The 17,360-nt window shown below is 35.3% G+C and overlaps 1 protein-coding gene across 2 annotated transcripts in view; it reads left to right on the forward strand.

The window, feature by feature from the left end:
* Positions 1-17,360, forward strand: part of LOC136028614 (pancreatic lipase-related protein 2-like) — a 53,153-nt gene that overhangs the window by 17,389 nt on the left and 18,404 nt on the right. For both annotated transcript variants that reach the window (XM_065706443.1, XM_065706444.1), the window contains exons 3-4: positions 4,488-4,636; positions 8,291-8,524. In XM_065706443.1, coding sequence (XP_065562515.1) covers positions 4,488-4,636; positions 8,291-8,524 — 383 coding nt within the window. The remainder of the gene's footprint in view (positions 1-4,487; positions 4,637-8,290; positions 8,525-17,360) is intronic.

The following is a 17,360-nucleotide window of genomic DNA, read 5'->3' on the forward strand; positions in this document are numbered from 1 at the left end:
CGTCATTTTTGTTATGACGGTGACGTCATTAAAGATATATAAGACATGCGTTCACGTAGAAATCTATTAATGTTTAACTTTAAAATGACTGATGAACTTACAATGGCAACAGCCGAGGAAGATGCTCAAAGAGTCTATGCCAAAAAACTTGCTGCTGATAGAGAAAGTCAGAAAAGAAAGCGTGCCGAGGAATCAAAAGAACAGCAAGGAAACAGGCTTACAACTTGCTCTCCATCAGCTCCTACAGAGTTATGGGAAAAATATAAGTCAAAAATGTCCGAAGATATACTCCATCGAAAACAGTTAGAGACGTCAAATATGACTTTTGATTTTACATCATAAATTTATAAATACACTTTAGCTATTATAGAAGCATTAATATTGCTTGCGGGAGATTTCAGGCAAACATTACCTATAATACCTAGATCAACTCCTGCAGACGAAATGAATGCTTGCCTGAAAAATTCTAATTTATGGGCACACGTAAAAACATTAAAATTAACTACAAATATGCGTGTCCGATTGCAAAACGATGACTCTGGTCAAACATTTTCAGATCAATTGCTGGCAATTGGAAACGGAAAGCTCCCAGTAGACTCAATTTCAGGACGTATACAACTACCTGCTGATTTCTGTAATTTAGTGACGTCCAAAAATGAATTGATTGAAAAAGTATTTCTGAATATTCTAAAAAATTATAAAAATAATAAATGGCTAAGTGAAAGAGCGATTATCGCACCCAAAAATATAGACGTCCACGAAATCAACAATATTGTTTTGACCAAGATTCGAGACCAGGCAGTCCTTTACAAGTCAGTCGACACTTTTGGAACCAAATGAAGCGGTTAATTATCCATCTAAATTTTTAAATTCCGTGGATCTTTCAGGGTTTCCAACACACGTGCTGCAACTAAAAATAGGCGTACCAATAATACTTTTAAGAAATATCAACCCACCAAAGCTTTGCAATGGCACGCGACTTGCCGTAAAAAAAACAATGGAAAACCTAATAGAGGCCAAAATCTTGAGAGGGCCTTTTGAGGATGAGGCTGTTCTTATTCCTCGCATTCCCATGATTCCAACGGATTTGCCTTTTCAATTTAAAAGATTGCAATTCCCAATTCGATTAGCATTTGCAATCACCATTAACAAAGCTTAAGGTCAATCATTAGAAAAATGTGGTATAGATCTTAATACTGATTGTTTTTCCCATGGACAATTGTACGTTGCATGTTCGAGGGTCGGTAAACCTGACAATCTATTTATATGCAGCGACAATTGGACAGCGAAGAATGTTGTATATTCGCAAGTTTTACGCAGTTAATTTGTATTGTATCTATCTATATATCTATCTATATAAAAACAAATTGTGTGTATGCATGTTTGTTTGTTTGTAAAAAGAGCGTTTGCATATGACGTCATTATTAGTACATACGGCTTTGTATATGCACAGACAATGGGAAAGCCAAGAATGTTGTATATTCGCAATTTTTACGTAGTTTGAAACACATATATAAATCTATCTATATTCACAGATCGGACACAACTACAAATATGTAGCGTAACTAATATGGCGACCGGGACAAATTAGCAATCACCATCAACAAAGCTCAAGGGCAATCATTAGAATAATGAGGTGTAGATCTGAATACAGATTGTTTTTCCCATGGACAATTATATGTTGCATGGTCAAGAGTCGGTAAACCTGACAATCTATTTATATGCAAAGACAATGTGACAGCCAACAATGTTGTATATTCGCAAGTTTTACGTAGTTAAAAGTATATATATATCTATCTATATTCACAGGTGGGACACAGGGAAACAACTCCAATGGCGCGTAACTAATATGGCGCGTAACAACTTACGCGTCCGGGGGGGCTTCGGGGGGGGGGCGCGAAGGGCCACCCCAACAGCTAGTGATGAAATAATTCAGACGTCATATGCGGGCAGACAGACAAACAACTTATTTTTATATATATAGATATATTTATATATCTATATATATATAAATGAGTTGTCTGTCTGTCTGTCCGCATATGACGTCTGAATTATTTCATCATATACCAATTCAAAAACGAAAGTATTCAAGCCGATGTAGCTGAGTTGGTAACGTGTTATGTTCCAGATTCTAGGTTCGAGAGGTTCCAGGTTCGAACCTTGACTTTAGCATTAATACAAAAGAAGAAAAAAACTAAAAAAAGGCAAAACTACAAAAAAACTAAAAAGACTAAAAAAGCTTAAAAAAGGTAAAAAACTAAAAAGTAAAAAAGAAAAAAACTAAAAAAAGGTAAAAACTACAAAAAAACTAAAAAGAAAAAAACTAAAAAAAAGGTAAAAAACTAAAAAAACTAAAAACTAAAAAAGAAAAAAAACTAAAAAAGGAAAAAAACTGAAAAATAAAGGAGAAAAAGAAAACTAAGAAAATAAAAATAAAAATAAACTAAAAAAGGTAGAAACTACAAAAAAAAAACTAAAAAGAAAAAAATTAAAAAATCAAAAAAAGGTAAAAACCAAAAAAAAAACTAAAAAGAAAAAAGGAAAAAAACAAAAAATTTATTTCAAAACTAAAAAAGAAAAAAACTAAAAAAGGAAAAAAATGAAAAATAAAGGAGAAAAAGAAAACTAAAAAAATAAAAATAAAAATAAACTAAAAAAGGTAAAAACTACAAAAACATAAAACTAAAAAAAACTAAAAAAGCTGAAAAAAAGGTAAAAACCCCAAAAAAAATTAAAAGAAAAAAGTAAAAAACAAAAAATTTATTTCATCATATGGACACCCAAAGAGAAATTACAGACTGGGACACCGGGACACAAATGACGACCGGGACACAGGGAATATAAATGACCGGGGCACAGGGAATATAAATGACCGGGACACAGGGAATATAAATGACCGGGACACAGGGACACAACTACAACGGGGACGCCAGGGAGCACAGGAGGATATATAAATGACGCCGGGGACAAAATGAATGTTTGATTAGCAGTCACCATCAACAAAGCTCAAGGGCAATCATTAGAATCATGAGGTATAGATCTGAATACGGATTGTTTTTCCCATGGACAATTATATGTTGCATGTTCAAGAGTCGGTAAACGTGACAATCTATTTATATGTACAGACAATGGGACAGCGAAGAATGTTGTATATTCGCAAGTTTTACGCAGTTAAAAACACATATATGTATATATATATATATATATATATATATATATATATATATGTGTGTGTATATATATATATAATATATATATATATATATATATATATATATATATATATATATATATATATATATATATATATATATATATATATATATATATATATATATATATATATATATCTATATTCACAGGTGGGACACAGGGACACAAATGCAATGGCGCGTAACTAATATGGCGCCTAACGACTTACGCGTGCGGGGGGTGGGCGAAGCGCCCCCTCCAACTAGGTGTTGGGGTGGCGCGTTAGTTAAAAACATATATATATATATATATATATATATATATATATATATATATATATATATATATATATATATATATATATCTATATTCACAGGTGGGATACAGGGATACAACTACAATGGCGCGTACGACTTACGCACGCGGGGGGGCTTTTGGGGGGAGCGCGAAAGGCCCCCACCAACTAGGTGTTGGGGTGGCGCGAAGCGCCACCCCAACAGCTAGTATCTATGTATATTTCTATATATAAGCATATATCTATATACAGAGGAGAAAAGTATCGTATTCAGAGTTTTAGTTAAAGGACTGAGAGTTTAAATAAGATAAAGCATGAAGTCTCACGAAAATGAAACTTTTTTTCCTGGTGCTATTATAGCAGAACATAGGTTCTGTCAAAAAAAGTTTAGTGATACGTCTCATCAATTCATTAAGGCATATTGAGTAGTGAATATTATGATATTATGCTCAAAAACCTTGGTAATTTCATACCTGCTCATGGGTCAATATAATCTTCATGTATCTCTGACTTTGAGGCAAACTTGAAAAATTCCAGTTAAGAATCACACATTGAAGTCTAAGTGATTGATATATATGGTTGTAGCGGAAGATTTGAACCTTTATTTTACTGACAGAGGTGAACGCGACATTAATGTTGACAATTTTATGTCTGTTTGTTCTTTTTCTGACGAATACTAAATTGGTGATCTTACTGACTGCTGTCATCATAATGCTATGCTTCTTTTGTCACCAGATATTCCTCTACAAACGCTTGTAACGTGTCAAAATTCAGATATGGACTAAAGAATATTTCTCTCTATAGCCAAATATGTTGCTGAAAAGTTTGATAGAATCGTAGTTCACAGATTTTCATGCCTAGCCCTAATATTGCACTTTTAATCTTAGCATTCATGAAAAAATTCGGAAGTTTTTGAGCATGATGACTTAAATCTGAAAAGATTATAATCCATTTTTAACGAAAAAAATTTCAGAATATTCAGCTTTTCCTTCTTTCACAGTAAGACCCAACTGAATCCTGAAAGATTTACCTTATATACTGTAACACGACTGGTAACTTCAAATTTCAACAGAAGACGTCCAACAAAAATTATTATTCCAGGACTGAATAGCAATCCTGCTTTTGTGGTCTACATAGAGATGAAAAAAGGTAGGTAATCTTTTTTCTTGGTTATCTATTTCAAGTATATTTTCAAGGAAACATAAACTTTTATATGTTCTTTGAATTGTAATATATATATTGTCCGATTTTGAAAGGTTAAACGGAGACTTAAGTTTAGAGGCCTTAGAAAGTGTATCGTGATTGAGAATTTGACATAATTTTATATAAAAAAAAAATTAAACTAAAATATGGATCAAGTATTATTAGGCTGACTATTGTGTGGCGAAACCATAGTAGAAATCAGACGACTAGAACCCAAAAGGAAAAGCAGAAATGGTTGTTTGTGGAATTCTGGCTTCGAATTTTCTAAGACTTCAAGTTGCAACTCAAGTTGCTAATATCTATTTATTATGCAGACAAGAAGTTTCAAAAGGTGCAACATGACAAACAGTGAAAAGAAGGGTTACTCCAAGGGGATTTGAAAACTTGAAGGTGAACATTACTTACCAAACGTCTAAATTGATGTAAACTTTAGTACATGTTTGCCAAGATCTGTTCCACAATGGATCTTTCGATTTCTCGGAAGATTTTATCCCCTCCCTAAATACAAGGAACCATCTGTGTATTTAGGCAAGGAGGTCATTCCAGTGACCTAATGTCTCAAAGGTATGGTGAGCAAAGTAAAAGATTCTTGGCATATCTCGCAAGAAAGAATATGTGACAGCAAAAAGAGTGATTTTATAATCGACGAATAGACCTAAATTATACTTGATTTGGTATCAGATTTGAATACAAATCGTAAAAGACTTGAATCAGTTGATAGGAATTTGTACAAATTTGTAAAGTCATAAAATTTTCCAAAAAGTCTTATTTGGAATCGACATGTTTTGAATCGATTAAGGGCATATGGCCAAATATGAAAAAATCTTTTCAAAGCATTTCGGACAATTCTAGCACACCAGGGGGGGAGGGTGATTATTCAAAGGATATCAAACGAAAGCGTCTTAATATCAGTTCATCATCTATTAGTAAGCAAAAATTTAGTTGATGCTTCACACCGTGTTTAAGTTCAAAACTGCTCAAGTTTTAAGGGGAGTTTATGAAAATATTGAGGAAGTGGGAAGTTCAAGCTGCCCTACCACACTTGCCCACGTCACTGGAGCTGAAAAGAAGCAGATGACATGGTATATACAGGATGAACCCAGTTACACTCTTTATAGACTATTACAGTACATAGAGTTTGCGGTAGTCATTATCAAATAAATCAAGCTGAATAAAAGGTTTATAATCATAGTAAACAGTATGTTAACAGCGTTGTCGTAAAAACCAGACTGTTTTACTATTCCAGCAATTGAAGCATAGACCAGGTTCTTCCTCCGAATATAACTTAAAACCACGACGATATCAGTCTCTTAAAAAAACTAAACTCATGTTTAGGGTTTTTTGCAATCATACCAGGGTAAATACTTTCCCATTGATCACATTTATCTTAGTAGAAGCGGGAACAGAGAAAACCTCTAGTAAAAGAGTCAAAACAACTACAAGACAGGAATCACAATGTTTAATTTGCTCTGCGTATCCTCTTTGCAGTTTAAATGGATTATACAATCCACACTTTTCATTACAGTCATCAATAATAGTATAATTCTCCAAGAATGACCACCTGCTCCGTGTATACTAACATAATAGACATATGTAAAACATTTTTTTCAATGTTGACTGTCTCATCACCAAAAAAGATACTGACTTGCGACTGATAAAATGAATGATTTTGACTATCACCAGTCACTCATGCTGATCGCTTATTGGGTTACTAGAGAAATGGGAGGAGTAACTGAAGCTCTGGGTCTCTCCCAGACCAATGCGCAATACCATTTTGTTTTGTTTCGATTTGTATGTTGATAATTTGACTAAATTACTCGGGACCGCAATACATGGGTGAAGATGCTCTTCAGTTCCGACAATCCTTGAAAATTATCATCTAGAATTAACCATTTTTCCAAAGTAACAAGAAATCCTATAAGTTTCTGTCGGTCCACTTAATGATTTTTGATCCTGACACTCTCACTACCGATTAGAGACTAACAATGAACGAAGAATCTTTCTCGCTTGTAAAAATCTCACTTCTTTTTCATAGATTGATTCATGGTTCAATGAATGTATCCGTGGGTGAACTATCATCGACGTTGGTAATGTTTGCATGGGGCTTGTTCTTTATGAATTCATCTTTAATTTCCTTCGTGATAATCTCCGCTAGTGCCATTTAATTTTACTTGCAATTCCACTGTCTGTTACCACATTATTTTTGAATAGGTAACAGTTTCAGTACCTAGACATGATTGTTGCATGATACTGGTGTGTGGGTATGATTTCCTTCATTCTATCTTTCGTCAAATGGTAATAGAAAGAGGATGGTGATAAGATTTATCATTGTGATAACATGTTATCAGCAGTAGTAGCAAGAAGTTGGCCTTCGCTATCAACTAAAAGTTTTAGATTTGCGGCCTCTTTCAACACTAACTTCTATGATAATATTACACTATAACAATATTCACCTCTATAACAATTAAATTTTCTTGGTATACCAAAGAAATTTAACTCCTTACTGTCATGAAAATGCACGCATACACATCCAACAGTATTACCATTAGTATTTGTTTCATAATTCAAATATTTCTCTATGTCGGCTTTCAATGCTACATACAAGACTATCATGTATCATGTACACACGTCTTCTTGGCATATTTTATCTTTACTTTTGTTAAAAATAAGGTGTAGAAGCTAGGGAAAAGATTCCCTATTACGTATCAGGGACCTGCATCTTGAAAACAATTAATAGTACCTGTGGTTTTCAAGAAGCTTTATAAAAAGTTTCGGGACTGAGATTTGGAGGGGTTGGGCTCTGCTTGGATCTGATAATAGTTTATTACTCGGAACTTTGATTAGTGGCAGAGCTCCAGTACTATTATCAGGGGTAAGAAGGGTCTCCATCTTGAGAGTGAACGGGCTTGGGTGTATAAAATTTCCACCAAATTATTGGGTAGGGGCAACTGTCTCCTCCCTCCATGTCCTATCCTTGAAAGAAAGCTGCTGGCCTTGGTGAAGGCTTATCACTTATAGAAGCTGATTATACCCTGCAAAATCCCACTAGAAAGGCTACTATGTCCAACGTAACGTCAATTTTTCCATTGTGTATTGAAGTAAGCTAAAGAAGAATTGAGTTCTTTTGTATTTAAAAAATAACTACAATTTATTTCATAACCTACAATTAATCTTCAAAAAACGGAATAATTAATTAGCAATGCTTATAATTATGAAATAGAGGGAGGGGAAATTATTTAAGAAGACATTGTGCAAATAATATTTTTTCTAAAAAAAATATAAACTTAACTGTGCCTCATTCTAATGAAATAAACATCCAAAAACAACTGTATGCCTAGTTGCATAAAGCTGTATAAAGCCTAGTTGGTACACATGATAAGAGACACTTTAAGCTGATCGACGGATCTAAACACAAAACTGGCTTTTTTGGCATTTCTGCAAGATATTTAACCAAACTTTTAAGTTGACAGGTCTAAAAAAGTCGAAAGCTAAAAAGAGTAACCGAATAATTTAAATAGAAGATACAAAAGGAAACTCATTATTAGCCATTCAATACCAGAAAATTAAAGAGAAATGACTGACCCTTGTTTGTATTTATAGCCTACGTGCAGCACGAAGACGTGAACGTGATCATTGTAAACTGGGTTGCAGATGCTATGTCTCCCAGCTACATAAGAACAATGCAGCGAATGTGGACTATGGCCAAAATAGTGGCAAGATTTATCGAAAGAATGCCCCCAACCCCTGAAATACACATTCTATCAACCAGTCTAGCTTGTCATGGTGCAGGGTTCGTAGGGAAGCTCAGCAGAAGAACTATAAACAGGATAACAGGTGATTTAATTTAAGGAAAATATTACTATTTCTTATTGTATTGATCAGGACTTAAGATTACAAATCAATTTACGAACAAATTTACTTCACACAATAAGTGGCACGCAAAGAAATTGCATTATTGATTAATTTTTTTCTCAGCATGAAAAGGTTTTCAATTTCAGTCATTTTTAAGTAGATTGAAAGACGTTTTATGTCAATATCAAACAAATATGCACTATCTTGTCTTTTTTTGGTAATTCGTTTGAAAAATGAGTGAGAATGATTGTTATGTTATGTTAAAAAAATCAGAAATCTTACAGATTATAAGGTATAACTCTAAGTAACTTTTACTTCGAGTAACTAAACTTCAAAAACGTGAGCCTCACATAACTGGACTCGTACACTTCTGTAAACTATCCAAGAGGAAAGTTTAATATTAGCATTTTATCGAAGGTCTTAGATAAATAATCTGCACTGTAACAAAATGTTAATTGCATAATAACCATCTACCCATGACCCGAACGATACTGCGGTGCAGATGAGTTGCATTTTGTGCAGCATAAATATCCTGACGCGTATGTATGTTGGAGAATTTCCTCCTTTTTTTTTACGGTGAACCAATATCAGTCCCTGATCTGGCCTGCCTTTTCACTCTTCCCAATCGTTCAATAAAATAAAGTGTTTTTTTTTACCTTGGTTTACTCGATATATGACTGCACAATTTACATAGTTGTGGACTGAAGTTTTGGTAACCTCGGATCCTGTGTCAACAGGCCAAGTGCAGAGTTTATTGTTAACGTAAGCGTCTTTCTTGTCAATCCACATATTGACATGTTTCAGTTTTCTTGGACGTAAACATTACATTATACTACCCTCAAAATACACTTGTAACAAAATTACATTGCCACTTGAAAAATTGAAGAAGTGACTGTCTCACTACTGAAACAATTGAGAGAGAGAGAGAGAGAGAGAGAGAGAGAGAGAGAGAGAGAGAGAGAGAGAAATTTTATTATTAAATACAAGACAATATAAAATACAATTCAAAATTGAATTACATTACACTTAATCCCCCTCGAGACGCTCCGTGGCCAGGAATACAAGGGGGATAAAAAAATACAAGCAACAACAAAAATATGAGCAATATATATAAAAAGGATACAATATAAGCAACAACTACAAAAAAACAACATAGAACATAGAGAACACACCTGAGGCCTGGGAGTCAAGCACAGAGAAGACAACCTCACACCACGAACAGAAAACAGGGGACATCAACTCCTCAGAGGAAAAAATTTTATTCTGTTTTATTCTTTATTAAATGGTCCTTAAGAAACCTTTTAAAGTCCTAAACGACTGACATCTCTGTACTGAAAAAGGTAGTGAATTCCAGACCTGTTGAACCGCAATGAGGGATTGGAATTAGATCGAATAGTAGGGGTAGGCGGAATGTAGATATCATTCGAAGAACGAAGGCTATATGGAGCTACAGCAGAAATAAACAATGGATTTTGCAGGATTTTGGAAGATTGACGTGAAGCTGATGAAAGCCAAAAGAAGCACAAGAAATAATGTAAATAGACCGTAGACTTAAGAGCGGTGTTGGTGAGGAAAGGTTGGTGTCCATAACCAGACGCCGTGCTTTATTATACATGATAGAAAGTGACCACAGCGTAGACGGAAAAGTAGACATCCATACAATGGAACATATGACTGGACAAGGCAGAAAAAAAGAAGCTTCAGAATAGACCCTGGAAATGTGTCAAAGTATTGAATGACACCCAAACTCCGTGAGACGTTAATCATAATCATGGCTATATGGTTTCTAACAGAAAGATTCTCATCATGGAGGATACCAAGAAACCGGGCTACCCGACTCTCTGATCAACACAAGAAGCCTTGTGACAAATAAAAGTTTTTAAGCTGAAGAAAAGCTATACCAATTCGAGAACAAAATAGAAAATGTGACTAACCAACATTCAAGACCAAGTAATTCGCATTAAACCATGAAAAAGCACTCTCGAATAATGCCACAAGATTAGACTTGATATCACATTCCGTCTTCCCAATTGTCCCAAGAGTGATATCATCAGCAAAAGCAACAAGAAAATCTTTGTTAGAAGTAGTATTAGAACACGACCGAGCATCAGGATGACACAGCTTACAGCATGCCAGAGGACTGGTGTTTTTTTACCGACGAAATCAGATCATTAACATAAATCATAAATAAAATGGGACCAAGAACAGATCCTTGAGGGACGCCATAACATACTTCAGAAGGGCTCTGGAAAAGTGGATCAATTGAAATGAGCCTACCAGAAAGATATGAATCAAACCAAAAAAAGCGTTTGATCTTATGTCATTATCCGATAGTTTATAAAGAAGAATCCGATGAGTCAAGGAATCAAAAGCTTTACGAACATCCAAAAATAAAACTGCCGGGATATGACCAGAATCTATTGCCGAATGAATGAAATTCGAGAAAGCTGCGCAAGCCTGCTCCATAGAGTGACTCGCTCGGAATCCTAACTGGAAATCTTGCAAAAATTCTTTTGCATCCAGAAAACTAAGAAGCCTGGATAGCATAGCCTTCTCAAAAATTTCTCTGAAAACCGATAGGAGAAAATTGGCCTATAATTAGCAGGATCCCTTCGAAAACCGCCTTTATACAGAGCTACAACCTTAGATTGCTTAATAGATTCAGGGAAAATTCCTTTCTTGAAAGACAGATTGACAAGCTTGGTCAATGGTGACAGCATAGCAGGCAGAATGGCACGGATACCCTTATAGGAATTTCGTCTGGTCCTGAAGAGGATGATCCTTTAAGAGCATCCACGATACGAGCTACCTCAAATTCAGGAACAGAATTCAAGACGATCGACTTTAAACACGAGCGTCCATTATAGGCTGTAAAATCGCAACGGGAAGTCGCAGAGCTTGCAGAGGAAGCAATTTCCTTCCCTGTATTAGCTAAATAAGAGGTAAGCTCTAACTGAAATCTGCATCTCCTTGGACGATTTTACCATCGAGTATCAGCATTGATGGAACTGAAGGCAGAGGAGGAGTAGTTCTAAGAACTGAATTAATTAAATACCATATTTTCCTAAGATCAGTCATCATCTTTATTGGCAGTAGGATAACAACTCTAAAGTCACGAAGTAACTCAGCAAATTCAACGATGCCGTCAAAGAAATCAAAATCACAGAAGTCGTCGAGCCATTCAAATTGTCAAGTCCTCTGATTCACCAGGCCATTGAGACGTAAAAAATTTCCTGTTTCCAAAGCCCCCAAAGAAGCGAGTCAGTCAGAATCTGTAAAAGTCAAAGCCTTCTTGTTTGGATAAATTGAGAAAGTAACTGAAAAAAAAAAGTAAGCCTGAGGTATGTATTGATTGTGTACTTAGGGCCTTCATAGACAGTATTTTGCATTGTCTGCCATATTTTTTATCTTTTGAACAAATAAATATTCTTTTACAACTTTTTTTGGGGTGTATTTTGTAAGAACAGTGAAGAGAATAATTTTCGATCTCTAAATATTATACTATAGTGCCAGTGTCCAATTAAATTACATTGACCTACAAAAGCAACTGAGAATGAGTATTCCAGTCACTTTTGACTCTAGTCACACAAATCACTGTAAGGAAACTGTCAACCGATATTTCCAATATGTTTAGAATTGGGAAGTGATGGCTTTCAGCCATTATTTTACAAAATAATGTAAAATTACCCCCTCAATGTAATGTTACCCCCTCAATTTAATGTTATTAAAATAATAACGTAACAAAATTACCCCCTCAAAGTAAGCCACCTAGATATAGCTCAATATCTAAAGTAAAGAAATACATCCTAAAAGGAAAGTCCAAATTAATGAATTTTGGTTATTTGGATTTATTATCCCAAATAGCACCTCTTATTGACTCCTCACAATCATGGCGTCTATTCAAAAAGGGCCTATGTCTAGTTCTTTATGGCACTTGGTATTAACCAAGTTACATATAGTAGTCGCAAATTCTGTCGGTCTGTCGGTCCCGATTTTGCTACTTTAGGCACTTCCAGGTAAGCTACGACGATGAAATTGGGCAGGCGTATCAGGGACCTGACCAAATTAAATTAGAAATAGTCGTTTTCCCGATTTGACCGTCTGGGGGTGGAGTGGAGGGGGGCGTGAATCTGGAAAAATATAAAAAATTTCAAGTATTTTTACTTACGAACATTTGAGAGGGGGGAGCTGGGAGGGGGAAACCTAAAATCCTGGAAAAAAATTAGGGTGGAGGGATCGGGATGAAACTTAGTGGGAAAAATAAGCGAAAGTCCTAGATACATGATTGACATAACCGGAACGGATCCGCTCTCTTTGAGGTAGTTGGGGGTGGGTTAATTCTGGAAAATTAGAAAAAATGTGGTATTTTTAACTTACGAACGGGTGACCGGATCTCAATTAAATTTGATATTTAGAAGGATATTGTGTCTCAGAGCTCTTATTTTAAATCCCGAGCGAATCTGGTGACACTGGGGGGAGTTGGGAGGGGAAAACCTAAAACTTGGAGAACACTTAAGGCGGAGGGATCGTAACGAAACTTGGTGGGAAAAATAAGCACAAGTCCTAGATACATGATTGACATAACCGGAACGGATCCGCTCTCTTTGGGGTATTTGGGGTTAATTTTGGAAGACTAGAAGAAATAAGGTATTTTCAACTTACGAACGGGTGATCGGATCTTAATGAAATTTGATATTGAGAAGGATATCGTGTCTCAAAGCTCTCATTTTAAATCCCGACCGGATCTTGTGACATTGGGAGGAGTTTGGGGTAGAGGAACCTAAAATCATGGAAAACGCTTAGAATAGAGGGATCGGGATAAAACTTGGTGGAAAAATAAGTAGAAGTCTTAGATACGTGATTTACATAATTGGAACGAATCTGCTCTATTGTGGGGGGGGGGGGGGGGGTTAATTCTGAAAAATTAGAAAAAAATGACGTATTTTTAAATTACGAAGGAGTGATCGCATCTTCATGAAACTTCTTATTTGGAAGGACCTCGTAACTTAGATCTCTTATTTTAAATCTCAACCAGATCAAGCATAATTGGGGGGGAAGTTAGGGGGGGGCGGAAATCTTAGAAAATACTTAAAGTGGTGAGATCAGGATGAAACTGGTTGGGAAGAATAGAAACCTGTCTGAGATATGTGACTGACATAACCGGACCGGATCTGCTCTCTTTGGTGGAGTTGGGGGGAGGGGTCATTTTGAAAAATTGAGGTATTTGTAACTTACGAAAGGGTGACCAGATCTTAATGAAATTTGATATTTAGAAGGATCTTGTGCTTTAAAGCTCTAATTTTAAATTCCGACCAGATCCTCTGACATGGGGGGGGAGTTGGAGGGAAAACCGGATTTCTTGGAAAACGTGAAAATTGGGGTATTTTTATCTTACGAATATTTGATCGGATCTTAATGAAATTTGATATTTAGAAGGAATTTATGTCTCAGAGCTCTTATTTTAAATCCCGAGCGAATCTGGTGACACTGGGGGGAGTTGGGAGGGGAAATCTAAAACTTGGAGAACACTTAAGGCGGAGGGATCGTAACGAAACTTGCTGGGAAAAATAAGCACAAGTCCTAGATACATGATTGACATAACCGGAACGGATCCGCTCTCTTTGGGGTATTTGGGGTTAATTTTGGTAGACTAGAAGAAATAAGGTATTTTCAACTTACGAACGGGTGATCGGATCTTAATGAAATTTGATATTGAGAAGGATATCGTGTCTCAAAGCTCTCATTTTAATCCCGACCGGATCTTGTGACATTGGGAGGAGTTTGGGGTAGAGGAACCTAAAATCATGGAAAACGCTTAGAATAGAGGGATCGGGATAAAACTTGGTGGAAAAATAAGTAGAAGTCTTAGATACGTGATTTACATAATTGGAGCGAATCTGCTCTATTGTGGGGTGGGGGGGTTAATTCTGAAAAATTAGAAAAAAATGACGTATTTTTAACTTACGAAGGAGTGATCGTATCTTCATGAAACTTCTTATTTAGAAGGACCTCGTAACTTAGATCTCTTATTTTAAATCTCAACCAGATCAAGCATAATTGGGGGGGAAGTTAGGGGGGGGGAATCTTAGAAAATACTTAAAGTGGTGAGATCAGGATGAAACTGGTTGGGAAGAATAGAAACCTGTCTGAGATATGTGACTGACATAACCGGACCGGATCTGCTCTCTTTGGTGGAGTTGGGGGGAGGGGTCATTTTGAAAAATTGAGGTATTTGTAACTTACGAAAGGGTGACCAGATCTTAATGAAATTTGATATTTAGAAGGATCTTGTGCTTTAAAGCTCTAATTTTAAATTCCGACCAGATCCTCTGACATGGGGGGGGGGAGTTGGAGGGGAAACCGGATTTCTTGGAAAACGTGAAAATTGGGGTATTTTTATCTTACGAATATTTGATCGGATCTTAATGAAATTTGATATTTAGAAGGAATTTATGTCTCAGAGCTCTTATTTCAAATCCCGACCAGATCTTTTGACATTGTGGGGAGTCGGAGGGGGAAATCTTGGAAAACACTTGGAGTTGAGGAATCGGGATGAAGCTTGGTGGATAGAATAAGCAAATGTCCTTGATACGTGATTCACAGAACCGTACTGGATTTGCTCTGTTTAGGGGAGTTGGGGAGAGGGTTGAGGGATTTGGCGAGATTGGTGCTTTTGGACGTCCTAGGACGATGAAAATTGGTAGGCGTGTCAGGGAGCTGCACAATTTGACTTGATAAAGTCGTTTTCCCAGATTCGACCATCTGGGGGGGCTAAAGGGAGAGGAAAAACTAGAAAAATTAGGTATTTATAACTTACGAGTGGATGATCGGATCTTTATGAATTTTGATATTTTGAAGGACATGGTGACTCAGAGCTCTTATCTGAAATCCTGACCGGCATTAAGCCTCTTATTTTCTTTTTAAATCAATCTATTGATTCATAGAATTTTTTTAGAGCTCATACCATATGATCTCTTAACTCTTCTTGCCTTGTCACAAGTGCCATATGAGCTCTTAGCTGTTGTTCTAATGTTAAAGGCGAGTAAAATGAAAATAAAAACGCATGATGAAAAAATGGTTTTTACAAATTAGAACTTATGAAAGTTGAAACTCTAAAAATAGAGTCCTAGTCATCTTTTGGGAATTCACTGGAAATTTCCAGATTGCCAACTGTTCATAACTTACAATATAAGGGACTTACGCTCTTTTTTACGCCTTTATGGAAAAATCTATAACTCAATCAGAATTAAAGATTGACCCATTTTAAATTGATCAGTCGAGAGATCTGTTCTAGTTTATTTCAACCATATGTTTAACTCGTTTTCGGAAGAAGGTGGACTTAAGCCCTTCTTTAAAACGCCAAAGAATTATGTTGTTTCAAGCGGCAGTTAAAGAAGGATCTGAACAGTTTAAATTGGTCCCATAAACAATCGGTCTGGGCACCCATGCTGTCAATGTAGGGAGGATTTGCTAGTTTTCTTGATGACATAGAACATTGCTAATTTATTAAACGACTTTCATTCCAAACTCTTGAAAGCCTTCAGACCTGGATGAAACCCTGCTAAAATTTATCATTGTATATTAATTTTGAACAAAGAGGAGAATAAATGTATATTATTCCTAAACGAGTTGAACAAACTGGGGAAAAGCACTGTAACTAGTAGTATTGCTATATGAACTCCCATACTGACCCCATTACCATAACCATATTAGAACAAGATATGGATGAACGACCTACATATTCGTGTCAAGAGATGATTAACATTTATTTGACCTTCACTGAATGAGAAAAATAACCAGATATTATGATACTTAATTTTCAGGTTATCAAAATTCTATCAATGATTTTTTTTTTGATTGTATGAAACTGGTCTTGACATGCAATTGGGTAAAATAAATCGGGTGGGTTTTATAATACTAACCAAATTTTTTTATGAATAAAAGTACAAAAAATCTGCTACCCCTTATTTCTTATGACACCAGCTTAGGTAAAGTAAAGCAGTGAACTTGTGTTCCCCAATGAATAAACACTTTGGTGGCATATTTTTTTAGAGTGAACCTATGGTAATCCATGTCTGTCCCAACTCCAAGAGCCCCCAAGAAACTTCCTCAACTTTTACCCCCCCCCATATTCTTAGAACTAAGAATAATTTTTTAATTAGATATTTTTTTATTGTTTTGGAGGAAGTTGAAAAAAATTTTCAACTTTTTTGTATATGTCTTAAATAACTTTAAATATACTTATAACAACCTAAATTTATACATATATATATATATATATATATATATATATATATATATATATATATATATATATATATATATATATATATATATGTGTGTTAGTCGTGATTTTTACTATTAGAAAAATTATGTTTGAAGTGGAAATTTATCAAGATTCAGTCAGAAAAATTAGCTACTACTAGCTCAAAAGTGATATACAAGAGTCTAAGACGAGTGAATAATGTTTGAAGCAATATTTTTCTTTTTTTTTACTTACTGTTTTTTTAACTTTTCATGGTGAGGTTATTTCAAAGATGAAATTTTCATCTTTTTAATTACACATCTTAAAATGACATTATAAGACATTATATGCTAGATATGGCATACTAGAATCTAAAATAGATGAATTAGGTTTTTAAAGAAGCCTGAGAGTGATTAATCCGATTATAGACACTACTACCAGCTCACAAGCGGTAAACTAGGCTCTGAAATAGGTGAATTAGGTTTTTTTTTTTATCAAAGTCTGAAAAAGATGGATTGGATTCTTTTTAGAGTTAGAAACAAATTAAATGGGAATTGATCGAGATTCAGTCAG

This window comes from Artemia franciscana, chromosome 7, assembly GCF_032884065.1.
Source record: "Artemia franciscana chromosome 7, ASM3288406v1, whole genome shotgun sequence".
In the NCBI taxonomy this organism is placed as follows: Eukaryota; Metazoa; Arthropoda; class Branchiopoda; order Anostraca; family Artemiidae; genus Artemia; species Artemia franciscana.